This window comes from Prinia subflava, chromosome 9 (genome assembly GCF_021018805.1).
Source record: "Prinia subflava isolate CZ2003 ecotype Zambia chromosome 9, Cam_Psub_1.2, whole genome shotgun sequence".
In the NCBI taxonomy this organism is placed as follows: domain Eukaryota; kingdom Metazoa; phylum Chordata; class Aves; order Passeriformes; family Cisticolidae; genus Prinia; species Prinia subflava.
Window position 1 is genome coordinate 2,280,605 of NC_086255.1, and position 16,661 is coordinate 2,297,265.

The 16,661-nt window shown below is 46.5% G+C and overlaps 1 protein-coding gene across 2 annotated transcripts in view; it reads right to left on the minus strand.

Moving 5' to 3' along the window:
- Window positions 1-2,765: 2,765 nt before the first annotated feature.
- DOCK1 (dedicator of cytokinesis 1) overlaps window positions 2,766-16,661 on the minus strand; it is a 262,705-nt gene continuing 248,809 nt past the window's right edge. For both annotated transcript variants that reach the window (XM_063405101.1, XM_063405102.1), the window contains exons 51-52: window positions 15,113-15,258; window positions 2,766-6,012 (exon numbers count right to left, since the gene is read on the minus strand). In XM_063405101.1, the coding sequence (XP_063261171.1) occupies window positions 5,917-6,012; window positions 15,113-15,258 (242 nt within the window). In that variant the 3' untranslated portion in view covers window positions 2,766-5,916. The remainder of the gene's footprint in view (window positions 6,013-15,112; window positions 15,259-16,661) is intronic.

Here is a 16,661-nt window from a genome sequence, read left to right on the forward strand (position 1 = left end):
GGAGAGACCCCGTACAATAACCAAGTATTTATACTGATCCCCACCTTTCTGCATCCCAAAGAACATGGCAACTGCAAGCCTGAAATTCACTTTAGAGCCATGGAAAGTACCAAAGGAGAATGAGAGGAAATTGAAATGTCAGCACAGCTGGAGCTCACGCTTCCCATTACTGCTAAAATCCGAGGAAAACCCTGAATTTCAGAGCTCACCATCACTCGAGTGCTTGGGCTGTGTTCGTGGGGGAATCTCCACATGTGCTCCTGTTTGTTGATTTATCACAGGACAAGGTGAGGATGGAGATTGGAAAAGCCTGACCAGGTTTGTGCAGGGGTGCAGCCACAGCCTGGTGTCACAGCACATCACACTGCTGGCCCCAAAAGGCCACAGGGATGGCCCCAAAAGGCCACAAGAATGACAGGGAAGATGTTTATGATGAAGCAAGAAGGTGGAGACCTCAACCAGTCTGTGAAGTGAGCTGAATCACATGAAAAGGATGAGTTTGATGTGTGTGCATGAACACACAGCTGTACCTGCACTCACACAAATCTCTAGTCATGTATCATAAATAAAGACTACAAACTTTTCATCCTTTTCCTCTGTAAAGTCACACAGAATTACAGGTAAAGAAAAATGCCTATGTTAGGACAAAACTGAATTCAGAAACATTTTTACCCTCAGAACTTGTGGGATTGTGGGAGACATCTCAGCAATCATAAATGTCAATTACAGGAACCAGCTTAAGGAGTGACCTTTGTGTTGAGCTTCCCAGTGAACATAAATGTGATAAAAAAGCAAACAACCACTGTGCAACAAATCTTGCGTGGTTTTGTGTGGGACTGAGCTGTGCACCTGTAAAATCCACCCTCACTCCCAGGCTGCCACTCAGGGAAATGGAATTGAGGAACCTCCTTTTATCCTGTGAGTTAACTTTCACTAAGTGAGTTTAAGCTGCTTTTCAAGAAGTGAAAATGAGCAGCCACTGAAATTCTGGTTTTTCCACTGTCCAGGAACTTGACACCTCTGGATTGTTTCTTCCAGGGAAATTTGTGTCACAAATCCCCGAGGAGCTGCTCTCACTGTGAGCAGAGAGAGCACTTGGGGGAAGTTAATCCCTGATTTGTCCCAAATGGTGAAAACCCGGCCCCTGTGGATCCTGCCAGTCCCCCGGCCAAGGTGTGCTATGGAAAAGATGGATGGGTCACGTTTACAAGCAGAAATATTGATTTGAATCAAATCTGAGTGGGGCATGGAGGCACTGGGGCATGGAGGCACTGGGAGGATAAAGAGGCGATAAATAAACCAGGTGATAAATAATCCCAATCTCACCCTCTCCACGTGCAGCTCAGGGCATGGGGTGGGGAAAGGAAAGGACTCCTTGAAGCCATCTCAGGATGAATTCCCACAGGAGTGGGGCAGAGGGAAGGGACAGGTGCTCCTACCACTGGTTAAAGTTAAATAAATTTCTTTTCTGAATTGTTTCATAATGAGCTCTTCTGCATTAGCTCAGCTGTGTCCCAAACGTGACAAGGAATTCCCTTGGCACTGGGATGCTCTGGCTCCCAAGTGGATTGGAAAGGAAGAGCAAACATGAGAAATAACAGCGTTCCTGGGATTGTTACTGCCTGTAAGGAACCAGCTGCTGGCTTTGCTGAAGTGTGGTTTTACCCCACTCGAGGAGGGCACTGATTCATTCTGGGTTCTGCACAAGTCCCAGCCCAGGAGCTGTTGGAGTGTAAAAGTGGTGACAATGCGGGTCTGAGAGGCTGATTTCCAATTCCCAGCTCAGCCTGCATATTTGTAAAACACACACACAGAGGAGATTTGGAGTTTGTACTGTGAGACCGGTTTGGAAGTGCAGCTCTTGTCTGAGGAGTCTCCCAGGGCCGAATTACAACACTTGCATGAGCACAGGAATCCGCTGAGGATGTGAGAAAACAAACACGTTCTCAGAAATGCAATTTACAGGCACCCAAAGGTCGATGGGGAAGCTCTTCCCATCCTTTAGGAAGCAAATGGAAAAGTGGAAAACTCACCCAGCATCCCAGCACGAGCTCCCTGGCAGCAGCAAGAGCCGCCTCTAAAGCAATCCTCAATTAAATACAAAATTTATAGAATTAAAATTGTAATACATTATTGATTGACTACGGATATCTGATTGACTGCAGCCAAGAATCCTTCCCTGCCTGCTCCTCTTGAGCAGAGATTATATGAGCAAAACAAAGAGGGAATTGCAGGATGAGATCCAACAGTAAATCCTGAGACACTCGGGGAGCTGATTGTACAGCAAGGAAAAGTGTGTTTGTTTGATCCAAAGTGACACTGTGGTTTAAGGCAAAAAAAAGAGAATATGTAATTGACCACTGGAGCCACTTTTTATGAGAAAGGCAATTTTTCTGCCTGTGTAACAACAGTGTTGTTTTACTGCTGTGTAAAGTCACTTCTGCTTGGAACTTGCATGGTGTAGCAGGCACCTGAGGTGGAAAATGCTCCACAAAACTCATCTGTTTTCAGAAGCATTCCCTCAGAGACCCCCAAGCCATCATTTTGGGCATGGACAGCACACAGGGACGGATGTTCTTAGTGCTGATTTGTGTTTCAGCTCCAACCTGCAGGGACAACCACATCACTACAAGAGAAGATTTCGGTTTTCTCATGAGTTCCCCTCCTGAACTGTCCTGAAAAAAAGAAGTGTATAAAAAGCCCTCTACACAACGCAGGAGTTCCCAAAATTCTGCACTGAGGATCAAAAATACCCAGGGAATGTATTCATTTTCGTAGACAAGCTTTTAAAATAATAGTTTATTTTTTTGAGTCAGTGGTATATTTAAAAACAATCTACTGTAAGAGTAAAAAGATTGTAGATAATAAAAAAACCCGAAGTGTGATGACAATAAAAAACCACTAGAATACAAAGTTAGTTTCCTTCCTCCCTCCCAATACCCCATCCCATCAGTCTGATATTTCTCAGAGCTTAATATCAGGGAAAAAAATGCTTTTTGTTTCTTCTTTACACTTCCAGCAATTAGAAAATTAAGAACACATAAAGCATTCTTTGCAGGCACGTGAATTCGTTACGACATGAAAAGCAGGCACCATAAAAATTAAAACATTCTAAACCCCATCATATATACAAACACTGTACAGAATGATGGCACAAGGACGAAGTGATTCCATTCAGTTCATCCCAATCCAACAGGAAATATTAAAAAATAAAGAAAGGAAAAAGCCCCTCCCGTTTCTGTACTCAACATTTAGGTTCAGAATGGCCAGGAGGCTCCTCCCTGCTCGCTGCTCTCTCTCCCACACCCTGGTGCTGTTGGCAGCTCCGAGGCTTCCTCGTTTTCCCCCTCATGGATATCCAGAAGATCCAACCAGTGGAAATGGCAGTGGGTGATCACCAATGGTTTTACCAAGCCCATTAATCACAGATTACCTTGAGCTGGGAGGGACCCACAGGGATGATCCAGTGCAGCTCCTGGCCCTGCACAGACACCCAAAAATCCACCCTGGGCATCCCTGGGTGTCCAAACCCTCCTGGAGCTCTGGCAGCCTCGGGGCCGTGTCCATTCCCTGGGGAGCCTGGGCAGTGCCAGCACTTCTGGGGAAGAACCTTTCCCTAAATCCACCCTGACCCTGCCCTGGCCCAGCTCCAGCCCTGCCCTGGGCCCTGTCCCTGGTTGTGACAATGCAGAGTTCAGTTCCTGCCCTGCCCTGGGCCCTGTCCCCGGCTGTGACAATGCAGAGTTCAGTCCCTGCCCTGCCCTGGGCCCTGTCCCCGGTTGTGACAATGCAGAGTTCAGTCCCTGCCCTGCCCTGGGCCCTGTCCCTGGTTGTGACAATGCAGAGTTCAGCTCCAGCCCTGCCCTGGGCCCTGTCCCTGGTTGTGACAATGCAGAGTTCAGCTCCAGCCCTGCCCTGGGCCCTGTCCCTGGTTGTGACAATGCAGAGTTCAGTCCCTGCCCTGCCCTTCCCTCAGAGGCTGCTCTGCCCTCGGTCTCCTCTCCTGCAGCTGAACATCCCCAGTGCCCTCAGCCGCTCCTCACACGGCTTCTCCTCAAGGCCCTTCCCCATCCTCGTGGCTCTTTGGACACTCTCTAACACTTTAATGTCTTTTTTATAGTGTGACTGGTGCCAGCCTGGTGCCACCCCAGGCACTGTCACCCTTTGTGCCCGGCCCCTGAGCCCGCTGCTCACCCATCCCACGCTGTGTTTCTCCAGATGCAGGAGGGACATTTTGTCCAGAAGGATCCTGTGGGAGGAGTATCAAAAGCTTTGCAGAAGTGCAAGAAGATTGCATCTCCTGGCTTTCCAGGATCAGCCAGCGGGGTTACCCTGCTGCAGAAGGAAATTGGGTTCCACAAGCAGGATTGTCCCCTCATGGAGCCCTGCTGGATGTGACCCATGACTGCACTGTCCTCCAGGTGTTTTCCAGCACCTGCCAGAATAATCCATGATTTTACTGGGCCTGGAGTTTCCAGGGTCCTCCTTCCTGCCCTTCTTGAAAATCAGGACAACATTCCCCAGCTTCCAGTCAGCTGGGACTTCTCTGGATTCTCCAGACTGCTCAAAAATCATCAAGAGGGGTTTTGTGATGACATCAGCAGCTCTTTGAGGATTCTTGGATAAATCCCATCAGGGCCCAGAGATTTGCAGGGATTCAGCTGGGGCTGCAGTTTCAGGTTGACTGGGAGCTGGTCATTGTCACAGTCATGGTCCTCCAGCTCAGGGCACTGGGACCCTCTTGGTCTGTGACCCCCGTTGAAGACAGAGCCAAAGGATGTGTTAAACACCTCTGCCTCGTCCCTGTCCCTGCTTGTGAGGTGCCCAACCCCATCCTGGAATGGGCTGATGATATTTTTACACTGCCTTTTGCCATTGATATATCTGAAAAAAACCTTTTTTTTGTCCCCCACAGTTCTGGCAGCTCCAACTCCAGCTGAGCTTTGACCACAGGAGTTTTCTCCCTGCTGTAGGGAGCAGCACCTGCGTGTTGTTCCCGTGCCCTCTGACCTTGCTCCCACTGGCACACACCTTCCTTTTCCACCTGATACCCAAGAGGAGATCCCTGCTCTGCCAAGCCAGCTCTGCCTCGCCTGCTGGACTTCCAGCAGTTGAGAATTGCTGCTCCTGTGCCCTTGGGAGGTGATGTTTAAAAAGGGACCAGCACTGGTGGACCCCAGCACCTGCAAAAACGTTTTCCCAGGGGATCTTACAAATTCCCTGAGCAGCCTCATGGTCAGAGGGGAGGTGTTGCTGCCACTTTTCCTCCTCTCACCAGAGGTTTTAAACTCAATGGCATCGTGGTCACTGCGGCCAAGACAGCCCCAAATGTCCACTCTGCTCACTGCAATCAGGTCATTTGTAACACAGACCGACTTCACAAATCAGTGTGTCTGATTTTTAACCCTGGCCTAAAATCCCTGTTATTCAGGGAAATCCTACAGCAGCTTCACCTCACTGGGAAACCTCCTCTTGCCCTGAATTCCATGTGAATATTGTCATTGATTCCTATATACACTGAGATTAGCTACAAAAGCTGTGCTCGTTTGAAACTCCTGAGGTACCCAAAATCTTTAGGTACAAAATTTCCAGCTCTCATTTTGAACTCCACGTTTAGCTCTGTGCCTGGCGTTATCCAGAAGCAAGGAGAAGGTTTAGGAAGAGGGTTCTGTCAGTTGATGGAGTTCCCAGTCTCAAGTAGAAATCCAGATTTCTTTCAAGTTATGGGAGGGAATAACCCCCAGAACAGGGGCTGTAGTGTTGGGTCCGACGCGTGGCGAGAAATTCTTACGGAGTTATCATTGCACTAAATGTTAGATACTGCACACCTGAATGAGGTAAACATTATAGACCATAAAATACTTGGGGGAATGAATTGTTACAGCTTTATCTTTGGAAAAAGAGCCGCTTTCTTCTTCACTGGACGATCCCAGAGTCAACAGACGTTTGCTTCCGCGTCGTCTTGGGAGGCGGCGGCGGTGGAGTCTTGCTGGGGAGCGGAGGAGGGAGGTGCTGGAAGAAATCAATTTGGGCAGATTGTGTTAGGAATTAATGGAATTCTGGAATGTCTCTGTGTCATCTACAAGTGCAAGGGACTGCAGGTAAGACTGGAGCCCTCTGCCTCACAAAAACCTGTCCCTGCAGAATTTGCTGGGGACACACAGCGCTCTCAGCCATTACTTTTAAATAGAACTTTTACTTTTGACAGTGAAAAAAAATCTCTCAGGAGTTCAGGATTAATTAGCTCAATATTTCAGGAAAAATCTTTTGAAAGCACCGGAGAAGTTTATGATTCCCCACTTTATATCATGATAGGATATTGATTTCTTGGTCTGTATCGATTGCCCTCAGCCTCTAGGCACTCAGAGCTTAAAAACCAAGCTGGAGCAATGGCTTCATTGCTTTTCCATCATGTTTTGGATTTTGCACAGTTAGAACAGAAATATTTAAAGAAAAAAAAATAAAAAAAGAAAAAAATTTAAGATCATTTAGAGAGATTAAGTAACTCACAATTTACTATTACACACAGAGTTATAATTAAAGCATTCCAAACAGAAATGCAGAACGTTCAAATACACACATTTTAAATCACTTTACGTATCTCACAAAAGAAGAGCATCCCCAGTTAGAATCACCAGCTAATTGGAGAAATTAAAAAAGCCATTATGGAAATTAAGCCTTTTTTTTCCCCCGATGTTGAAACATCCCAGCAATGAAATGTGTGTCAGGAGAGCTGGAGAGCCCTGCAGTTTGCAGGCAGGCAGCACAGCTTTCCCAGGGGCTGTGCTGCAGTGTCACAGCTCACCAACGCTGCTCTGGCTTGGTTTTCCCCTAGGATTTTCTCTGGGATTCTCCCCCACTGCCCAGTCAGGCCTTTGGTTTTTCCCCAAGCCCAAAGATGTTTTTCCAGTTGTTTGTTGTGTCCTGTCTCACCCAGCCCAGCTCCAGCTGCTGGCTCCACACGGGCACAGCTCTGCCCCAACTCCTCGGTCACCTCTGCAAGAACAGCCCAAGCACCTGCAGAGCCCCAGGGCTGGGCAGAATTCCTGGTGGTTTGTCAGGATTAGGAAGATCCTGGTCTCTAAACAACTGAGAAACCCCACAGAAGTGCACAGAACCAAACCTGATCCTTTTCCAAGCTATCCAAGGATGCTGTCCCAAAAAGAAGAGAGGTTCAGGGTGATGCCAGGATCTCAGTCTCTGCCCTCCCCAGAGCAGCTCCTGATGCTCCTGCAATCTCATCACTGGGAGTTTTCAGAGATGAGTATGAGTAGAAGAAAAACCTTTAAGTTAACTCAATACCAAGCAGGTTTGAAGGCAGCAGGGAGTTACAAAGCCGAGATTTCACCAGACAGTTTTACTGTTCACAGACTAAGGAGAGGGCTAGGAATGCAAACTGGCTGAGCCAGGCAGGCTGCATTTTTGCTGGAATCTCCTTCCTGTATCCTACCTGGACAGCACCACTTTCCAGACCATTTTACACCTCTCCCCAGGCAAAGGAAGAGGGATCCCAAACCACCACCAGTGAGCCATGCCCTGAGCTCGTCTCTCCATTCTGCTCCATCCCCTCTCCTTTTCCCAGCCTCTCCAGCAGCACCACTGCTCTTCCTGCCTGCTCCCAGCCTCCTCCTTGGCTTCAAAATGCTCTCTGGTACCTTGGAAATCCATGGGGTTGGATCTGCTGCTGAGTGAGAATCTCTGAACCTAAAGTGAGGCACCGGAGCTGCAGTGCCAGGCCTGGAAATCTGCATTTCCCTGCCTGGAAAAGAGGAATCCACCCTGGCACTGGGGACAGGGGTCAGTGCTGGCCTTGGCACTGCTGGGGAACTTTGGACTGGATGATTTTAGTGGCCTTTCCCACCCTAAATGCTTCCATGATTCCCAAAGCAGGCTCCAAACAGGCACTGCGTGTTCCTGACTTCCAGGAGGACGTGATGATCTCTGAGTCAGAAAAGTCAACAGATTAATATAAAAGGCTGATAAAATAAGACTTTAATTTTTTTACTACATGCAAAACTGAAGATTTTGTTTGTTTTTTAATTAAAATGCCACTGCTGATCTGCCTCTGAAGTGTTACAGCCAGAACAATTAAATATTTCCTCTACCTGAGCAAATCCCCTTCTTCACTTGGCAAGTTAACCCCTGAATTCCTGCTAGGGCACCTGAACAAGTGTCAGCTGTCATCTGAACATTCCAAAACTTGAGAACTTGTTTAATTACAGTCCTGTATCCAGGCAAGGGCTCTGGGGAACGCTGGTGGTCTGCAGAACATCCAGCATCTCACAGAGCTGACATTCCCTTCACACTCCATAAACCACGTGCCCCTCAAAACACAGCACAAAATATAAAACTTTCCTCTCTGCTCTGCTCTCTTCAACTTCATATTCATCACCAGGAAAAAAAAAACCCCTCTGCTGATAGCATCATTTGTGCAAATCCATTTGGAATTTAAATAACACTCTATTGGCAATAATTCTCAATTCAATTAGATCAAAGGCATTTCTCAACCAAATGAGCCCCTTCATATTGATCAGAGAACAATCAAATCAGCCCTGAAAACCTGGTTCTGAAAAGCAGAGACAATGCAAATACAACGAGAAGAAGCTAAATATATATGCTATAAATAACAAGCTCCAAACCTACCCGAGCTCAGATTCTGCAAGCAAATTAGGCAGAAAGAAATAGCAGAGATAGGTAGATAATTATTATAATTGAATTTACAATTTCCATTAGAAAGTCGGATAAATTTAGCACATGTTCATTTATATAATAAGCTCCCAATGAATATATTAAGTAGGATGTGTCATGATGGTCGGGGCGACATTGTTGGGAGTTTTGCAAGACAAAACATTCCATTATGGAGCTGGGGCAACTCCAAACCATCACTCCCAGGGCTGATCCGTCCTTCCTTTTATCTCAGGACAGAAGAAATTCAACCACATTTCCTCCTTCCCTTTAACAGCACACTCACAAAAATCATTATCAGGCTTATAAAGTTCATTTTTGCTGCGCTTCCTCTTAGAAACTTTGCAATAAAAATAGTTTGCCTTGATTTTGTATTTAATTAAGACTCTCTTTGCCGAGTTCGTGTTTATATCTCGGTGGTTAATTGTGAACCTGACTCTTCTCTTTCCTTCCTGACAAACTGACAGAGGCTGCTGCTTCACATCCCAACCTATTTTGGGCAGAATCCTCGACTCAGGGGTACCTCAGGGGAAGCAGAAACCTTATGTAAAAGGCACATCTGCAACACAGAAACAATCTGTTCCTTCTGCTTCAGACATGAAATTGCTCCCATTTGTTTGCTGGTTTGTTTTTTTTTTCTTTCCCTGATAGAGAAAAGAATCAAGTTGAAAAACATTTGTCTGCATTCTCTTACAGAGATATAAACTGCACGACACCAGGCGTGTTCGGGATGTAGTAAAAATCAATTACAGAAGATGAGAAAATGTATTTGGTTTGGGGTTTTTTTGCTATTCTGAAGCAGCAAAATGAGAGACGAGTTGTTTTTTGATAAGAGAATACTGTTAAAAGAAACATCTACAAAAAAACAAACAGAATTTGATTCTCCAGCATGGTCCTTGTGGCCCTGCAGGAGATTTCTTCCCGTGCAAGGAACTCTTTTTCTTTGAAATTCAGTGGTCATTGATAGGACACGCTCTGGAGATCCAGTGAGAAGCACTTTGGCTGGCAGGATTAAGGGATCTAATTAGGTCAGGAGCAGCAGAAATGGGATGTAAATAGACCATCAGCCACCCAGGGCTGTGAAAATGCTTTCAGACACTGAGCTGTTCCTTCAGCACGGAGCTGAGGCGCCTGACAACAGCGTGGTTATTTCATATCTGCAGTGAAAAATCACGCTGGAGTGCGAGGCTCTGGCAGAGGAACTCTCCCATCCTGCAAGAGCCAGCAGGGAGAAAGCCCAGCTCCACTAATGGCAGCCAAATTACAGACAGTTTAAGCTAATTGGCTGTTTGACCCAGGGAGCAAAGTTCTGTGGAAAATCCAGCAGGTAACTGATGTGCAATGACTCCTCAGCCCCTGCCTCATCCATCATCTCTTAGAGCCTCGTTTGCTGTGGCACAGCCTGCCCTGGCTGCAGTCCCTGGTCAGCACAGGCTGAGGGGTCTCTGCAGGGATGCCCTGGAGTGATCCCACCCCTGAGCCCTGCAGGGCAGCGGGAAATGCCTCAGAATGGGACACATGGAGCTGCTCCAGGGCAGTGTCCCCGAGCAGGTCCGAGGGGCCTCTCTGCTCCGGGACAGGCTGGAGAGCTGGGGGGGCTCACCTGGAACAGGCTCCAGGGAGAGCTCAGAGCCCCTGCCAGGGCCTGAAGGGGCTCCAGGAGAGCTGGAGAGGGACTGGGGACAAGGGATGGAGGGACAGAACACAGGGAATGGCTTTAGGCTGACAGTGGGGAGATTTAGATGGGATCTTGGGCAGGAATTGTTCCCTGTGAGGGTGGGCAGGCCCTGGCACAGGGTGCCCAGAGCAGCTGTGGCTGCCCCTGGATCCCTGGCAGTGCCCAAGGCCAGGCTGGACACTGGGGCTGGAGCAGCCTGGGACAGTGGGAGGTGTCCCTGCCATGGCAGGGGTGGCACTGGAGGGGATTTAAGGTCCCTTCCACCCCAAACTGTTTGATGTCTGTGACTTTGCCCTGATTTCTGGCAGGCCCTGCCTGGGGGATGCTCCTGTGGGGGACAATGGCAGTGGATGAGGGCAGGGCTGGCCCTGACAGGGGTCTGCAGCCCTCAGCAGGGAGGAGCTGGCTCCTGGAGTGTGACAGCTCTGCTGGAGCACAGCTAAGGCCATTTTGCCTCAGTAAAACCACATTTCCCCACGTGGACACCCTCAGTATTTCTGCCCACACTGGATGGTAACACCATTTCCCCAGCGCTGCTTCCCTGCTGCAGTCTGTGCACAAACAGACCTCTGAGTGATCAGCAGAACACTCAGAACTAGCTTTGCACTCCAGACTGAGCCTGTATTCCTGACTGAAGGCCCAGGTCCTGCAAGAGAGATAAACCAGCACATCAGCAAGGCATGACCTGATCCCGTGTGGAGAGCAGGACAGCCACTCCCCAAACCAAACCAAACCAAACCAAACCAAGGGACAGATCACGTGTGACATTTTTCTGCACACAGCAGAAGAACACAGATTTCACTCCAAATCCTGTAAAAAGCAGTGGCAGTCCACTGACTTGGAGACTTATTAAAAAGTAAATGCATTTTTCAGAAACTCTTTGCTCAGCAACATCTTAACCCACCGAAGAGTGAGGGACTGGCACAGGAGGAAGGGTTTGCAAGGTTTCCTGTGCCCAGCAGACAAAACTAATGATCAGATGACAAATAAACCCTTTGTTGTTGTTGTTGTTTTTCTCCTGGGCACATTGTCCAAACCCTCCTGGAGCTCTGGCAGCCTCAAGGCCGTGCCCATTCCCTGGGGAGCCTGGGCAGTGCCAGCACCTCTGGGGAAGAGCCTTTCCCTAAATCCAACCTAACCCTGCCCTGGCAGAGCTGCAGCCCTGCCCTGGGCCCTGTCCCTGATCAGAGAGGAGCTGTAGGCTGCTATTACAACCCCTCAGGTTGTGCTCCCTAATTCCTGCTCCTCCTCATTTCCAGCTGCATTTCCAGCCTCTCTGTCCCTTTGTCCACATGAGGACAAACGAATTTGCTGAAGCCTTTAAGGTCACTTTTTGCTCACTGCAGCTGATACAAGAGAGAATTTCCAGCACTGCAGCACCTGCATTGCAACACACGAAAAATCTCCCTGGGTTGTGCCTTCTATGTGTTATATCATATATATATATATATATATATATATATATATATATATGAATATATCATCCTGTCATATCCCAGTGAGCAACCACAATAATCCCCATACCAGAGAGTCAAACCCAAGTTCGTTCTGCTCCTCACAGGCTTCAGCCATCCCCACCTTCCACCTGTGCTGGACTGATGGAGATGTTCCCCTCCCAACCATTATCCCATGCTTAGGGAGTGTGATAGCCAATATTAGCAACCCAAGTGCTCCTTTGTCTATTTTCTTTGAGCTCCCTCCCTGCTCTGAATACTAAGCAGGAGGCTGATTTGTATGCAAGGGTGAGGATGAACCCATAAAGAATGATAAGTGCCTAAAGGAATCCCTTGATGTAATAATAATCCTAGCAGGAGTCGTAGATTTCTCTCTTTTTTTTTTATGTTCCCATATATTATTAAGGACACTTTTAGCAGAACAAATCACAGGGAGCAAGAAAATATCTACAAGGGTCTCAGAGTTAACAAGGACTAAGGGACAATCAGGAAATGATAACGAGGTGATCACCTGGATTAAAGACTTCAGGTAGACCAAGGTAACACTGGACTCTATCTGAGATTGCTGCCTCATAAATGACATTATTGCCTGCAGTTTGACTTGGAGCATCTGATCCCTTCCTGGCTGCCTGCTTTGGAGTTCACTACAGCACTTTTCCTGCCTTTCATAACCCACTGCAAGACAAGCAAGAGTGAAAAACGCAATCATTCCTCACACGGGGAGATATTTCCAGTTTAAAAGCTACTCAGATAATCTTATCTCTAATAGGTTTTACTGATTTTTCTTCACTGATACAACGGCAGTGTAATTTAAAAGATGATCAGTTTACCAGGCAGAGAATTATCCAGTTATGAATTATGGAGCTATTTGACCCATGGAACATAAGTCATTAAAACTGTGGAGTGGGATTTAATCACGGCAGCAATGAGAATTTACCCATCTGATCTTTCATGTCCAGCACTACTCATTTTCTTGATGTTCTTTAACAGCTTCCTTGCTACCAGCCTGATGAAATAAAGGCACAGAGTGATTGTTATAAGATTAGAAACCTTCTCCAAAATCAATTCTAAACCTAATCCAGAATGTGCTGAGGTGGAGGGAGGTGCCAGGATCAGCAAGTCCCACTGCTGGCCCTGCCCACGACAGGTGGCTCTGGGACAGATCTGCTTTGGATCCTTCTGCCAGGCTTTGGAGCCACATTTCAAGGTCTTGGGAAGCTTGTAAAATTACAGATGCTGAAGAAATTTTTGGGCAGTTAGATAAGAAGATGTAGCCTGTGTCTGATTGCATTTCTTAGTTATTAAACCCTGATGCCTTCAACAACAGATGTTAATAAATGGGGTCTGTTCCTACAGAGACAAAATGTAGTAAAAAAAATAAAGAGAGGAGCCTGAGTAATCAAGACTCAAAAGAGGAAAAATATTAAAAGCTGAATAAAACTTTGCAAAAACCATGGGAGCATATTGGTACTATTTTTATGGACTCCCATTTAATGATGTGGAAATGCTGCTTGTGGCAGGTACAGGAGCTGCACAAGGTCACAGAGCAGATCAGGCTGGGTTACCTCCAGGTTTGGGCTCCCAAAACTACACCCCACAGCACCTGGGAGTCACACAGTAACTAAAAGCACCTAAACCCCTTCCAAAAGCCTCACCAGTCAGGGAAAAAAAACACCCTGACTGCCAGGATTTTATTTCTTATCACTGTTTAATATTTTTTAGCTAAAAACTGAACTCATCTGAGCAATCCTGAGCTACTACCACAGCCTAAACCCTACAGTGCATCACACAAAATGAATTTACCACTCTGGAGTTTATGCAGGAAGGAGTTGAAGAAATGCGAATCCTAATGTGAATTTCTCAGCTTTGTTCCTGAAGATGGATTCCTCAGACAAACCTCCTGGCAGCCCTGCTGTACATTCTGTAATTTTCCACTTAGAGGTCTGTATTCAGGACAAATGAGAGCTGGCCCCTGAGACACACGCTGGGGAAATGGGTTATAAGGTTAGAAGTGCAGTAAAGTTTGATGGAAATGAGAGGAAAAGTAAAACTATTGACTAAAATGATCCAGCCATGGGGAACAACGATGGAAGAGAGGATGGGAACAGAGAAATTTTCAGTATATGGTGTTTTGAATATCTCTATTCACACTCTTGAACTTATTTCTATACCTGTTGATTTTTTTTTACCATTCAGCCCGAAATGGTAAAACAATTCAAAAAAAAAATCAATTCCTGCAACAACAAAGGCACAATTCAAGCATGGGCAAGCTGGACTCGTGCACTGGGACAATCTGTGTTTAACACAGCTATTCCCAGAGTCAGAGCAGACTCCTGCCTGACTCTGCCTCTGCTGAGATCAGAAATGCTTTCTGTCTCCATGAAATCTGCTGGAAAGAGAATTACTCCATGGAATTTCACTGGAATGGTGAACTTCAGAGGAATCCTGGACCACACCTCTGCAAACAAAGAGGGATCACCTCCACTGGGAAGTTTTCCACAGAACAGCTCGGTCAAAATTCAGCATTTAAAGTCAAAGAAAACTTGTGACCTCATGGGGTCTCACTGCCCTACTCTGATTTGATTGGTAATAAATTCAATAATTTCCCAAGTCAAGCCTGTTTGGAGGGCAAGGGGTGAATGATCTCTCCCTGTTCTTATCTCAACCTGTGAGACTTTCCTTGTATTTTGTCTCCCTGCTCAGCTGAGGAGGGGAGTGATGGAGCATCTTTGGTGGGCACCAGCCAGGACCAACCCTCTACACCCCTTAAAATGTATTTTTTTTTCCCCATAAAGAAAATAAAAGGCATTTCTCAAAAGTGCTGCTTTAAAGAAAAGGACCACATTATTTTTAAAAGCTTCCACCCACAGGAAACAAAGATGAAAAAGTGGATTTTCCTCAGAAAGCTGCAAACCCTGTTGATGATGAAGAGTTTCAGAGCTCCCTGCCTCAAAGGGGACACGGGTTTGCCTCAAGGAAATAAATGAGCGGTGGCTGAACGTCGGCAGAGCGGAGCTCCAGGAAGGGAAGGTGGCAGCTTCGTGTTTTATTTCCTTTCCTGACACAGGACTGAAAGGCTTTAAATCCAATTTGCTGCTCCTGTTGGTTAGAGCTCCCTGCCCAACAAACCTGCCAACATCTGCCTGTGATTCCAGGATGAACCCAGCTCTGCTGCAGGAGGATCCCGCTGTCCCCGCAGAGCCCTCTGGATCTGTGATGGATCCTGCAGGGCTGCAGCTCCCCTGGGGTGGCTCAGGGCATGAAAAGCTGCAGAGGGATCCTTCTCTGGACTCACCCGTGGGTGGGCAGGGGGGGACGTGGCGGGGCTGATCAGGTCCTGGCTCTCCAGGAGGTTCCCGTAGTCGGCCGTGCTTCCTTTGAGGGGCAGAGGAGGGGGAACGTCGGGGCTGTCGGCGCTGGACATCCCATTGAGCTCCAGATCTGCAAAAACCAACCTGGGTTAATGCCAGCAGCCCAATCCTGCAATTCCACAGCGCCTTGGGCTGGAAGGGACCCCATGGACCACCCAGTCCATGGGCAGAGACACCTTCCACCACCCCAGGCTGCTCCAAGCCCTCTCCAACCTGGCCTTGGACTCATTTAAAATGTCCTCAAAATACTTGAACAACCCCCCTGTTTTTAATAAAACATAATTTTTGTTTCACATTTCCCAACAAAATACTCATAGCTTAGAAAATATGATTTTCCCACCTTCAAGCTCGCCTTGTACATTTAAACACAATAAAAGTTTTGCAAAGTGCACGAAGAAAATATAATCTAGCTAAGTTTTATTGACTTTCTCCCACTAAAATAAAAGCTCCCTGTTAATAAAATGCACAAATGAAAGCCTGAATTAAGTACATCTCTCTCCAAAACTTTCAGGCTCCAGGTAACTATAACAAATGAGCAGCCATTAGTTGTTGAGTAAATAAAATCACGCACGAGAAAGCTCCAAACATTTATTATTCCTGTTTGCTGGGTAGAAAATTCCCTTTTCTTAGCAGATAAATCCTCCCAGGTATGTGCTGAAGAGGCAAATAGCCTGAGGGACAATAAAGTTTATTGAGGCCTGAGTATTACATAGGTTTTTGGGGAGAAATCCCCCCACAGTGTATTTCAGGGTAATTCAGTCATTTTAATTCAAGTCATTTTAATAAAACTCACTGTGATGTCTACGAGATAAGAAATTGAAATGATTTTTTTTAAAAAAAATGAGAGAATTTTATTTAGGAAAAGGGAAAAAGAAAGGTGATTTCTATTTTATTTTATTTTACTGGGGTGATTTGTGAAACAAGAGAGGACTTGTTTACGCAGCTGTTTTTATTGCAAAGCTCATATCAATATTTTATTAAAAGTGTGATTTTATTGTTCTCTAACATGGCCTCTCACAACAGGATTAACTCTAAGGTGGCTCTATTGATTTGTCACTGAAAACTGTAATTTTACTCCTCATCTTTCCACCTGAACTCTTGACTACACTGAAAAAAGGTTATTTTCCATCCTGGGACTCCACATTTTCAGTGGCTTCCTCTCCATTAGGCTGAAAAATGTTGTTTGTCCACCAGGACCTGAATTGCTCATTGCTTTTTCCACTGCTCCTTTTTTTTATCCTTCCCGTTCTACAGAGAGGATTTCTCCATTCCCCAGACATTCCCAAGAGTTTCCTTCTGGATCTCCATGAGAATCCCCTTCTGCCCAGCTCAGGGAATTAAAGTGCAGCTGGAAAACCAAATTGTGCATTCCTAACCAAAGACTGATGCTGGGAATGAACTCCCCTGTCCATTCTGGATGGATTCCCCATCCATTCTAAAGAACTCAGGAACCTGAGATCTTTAATGCCACAG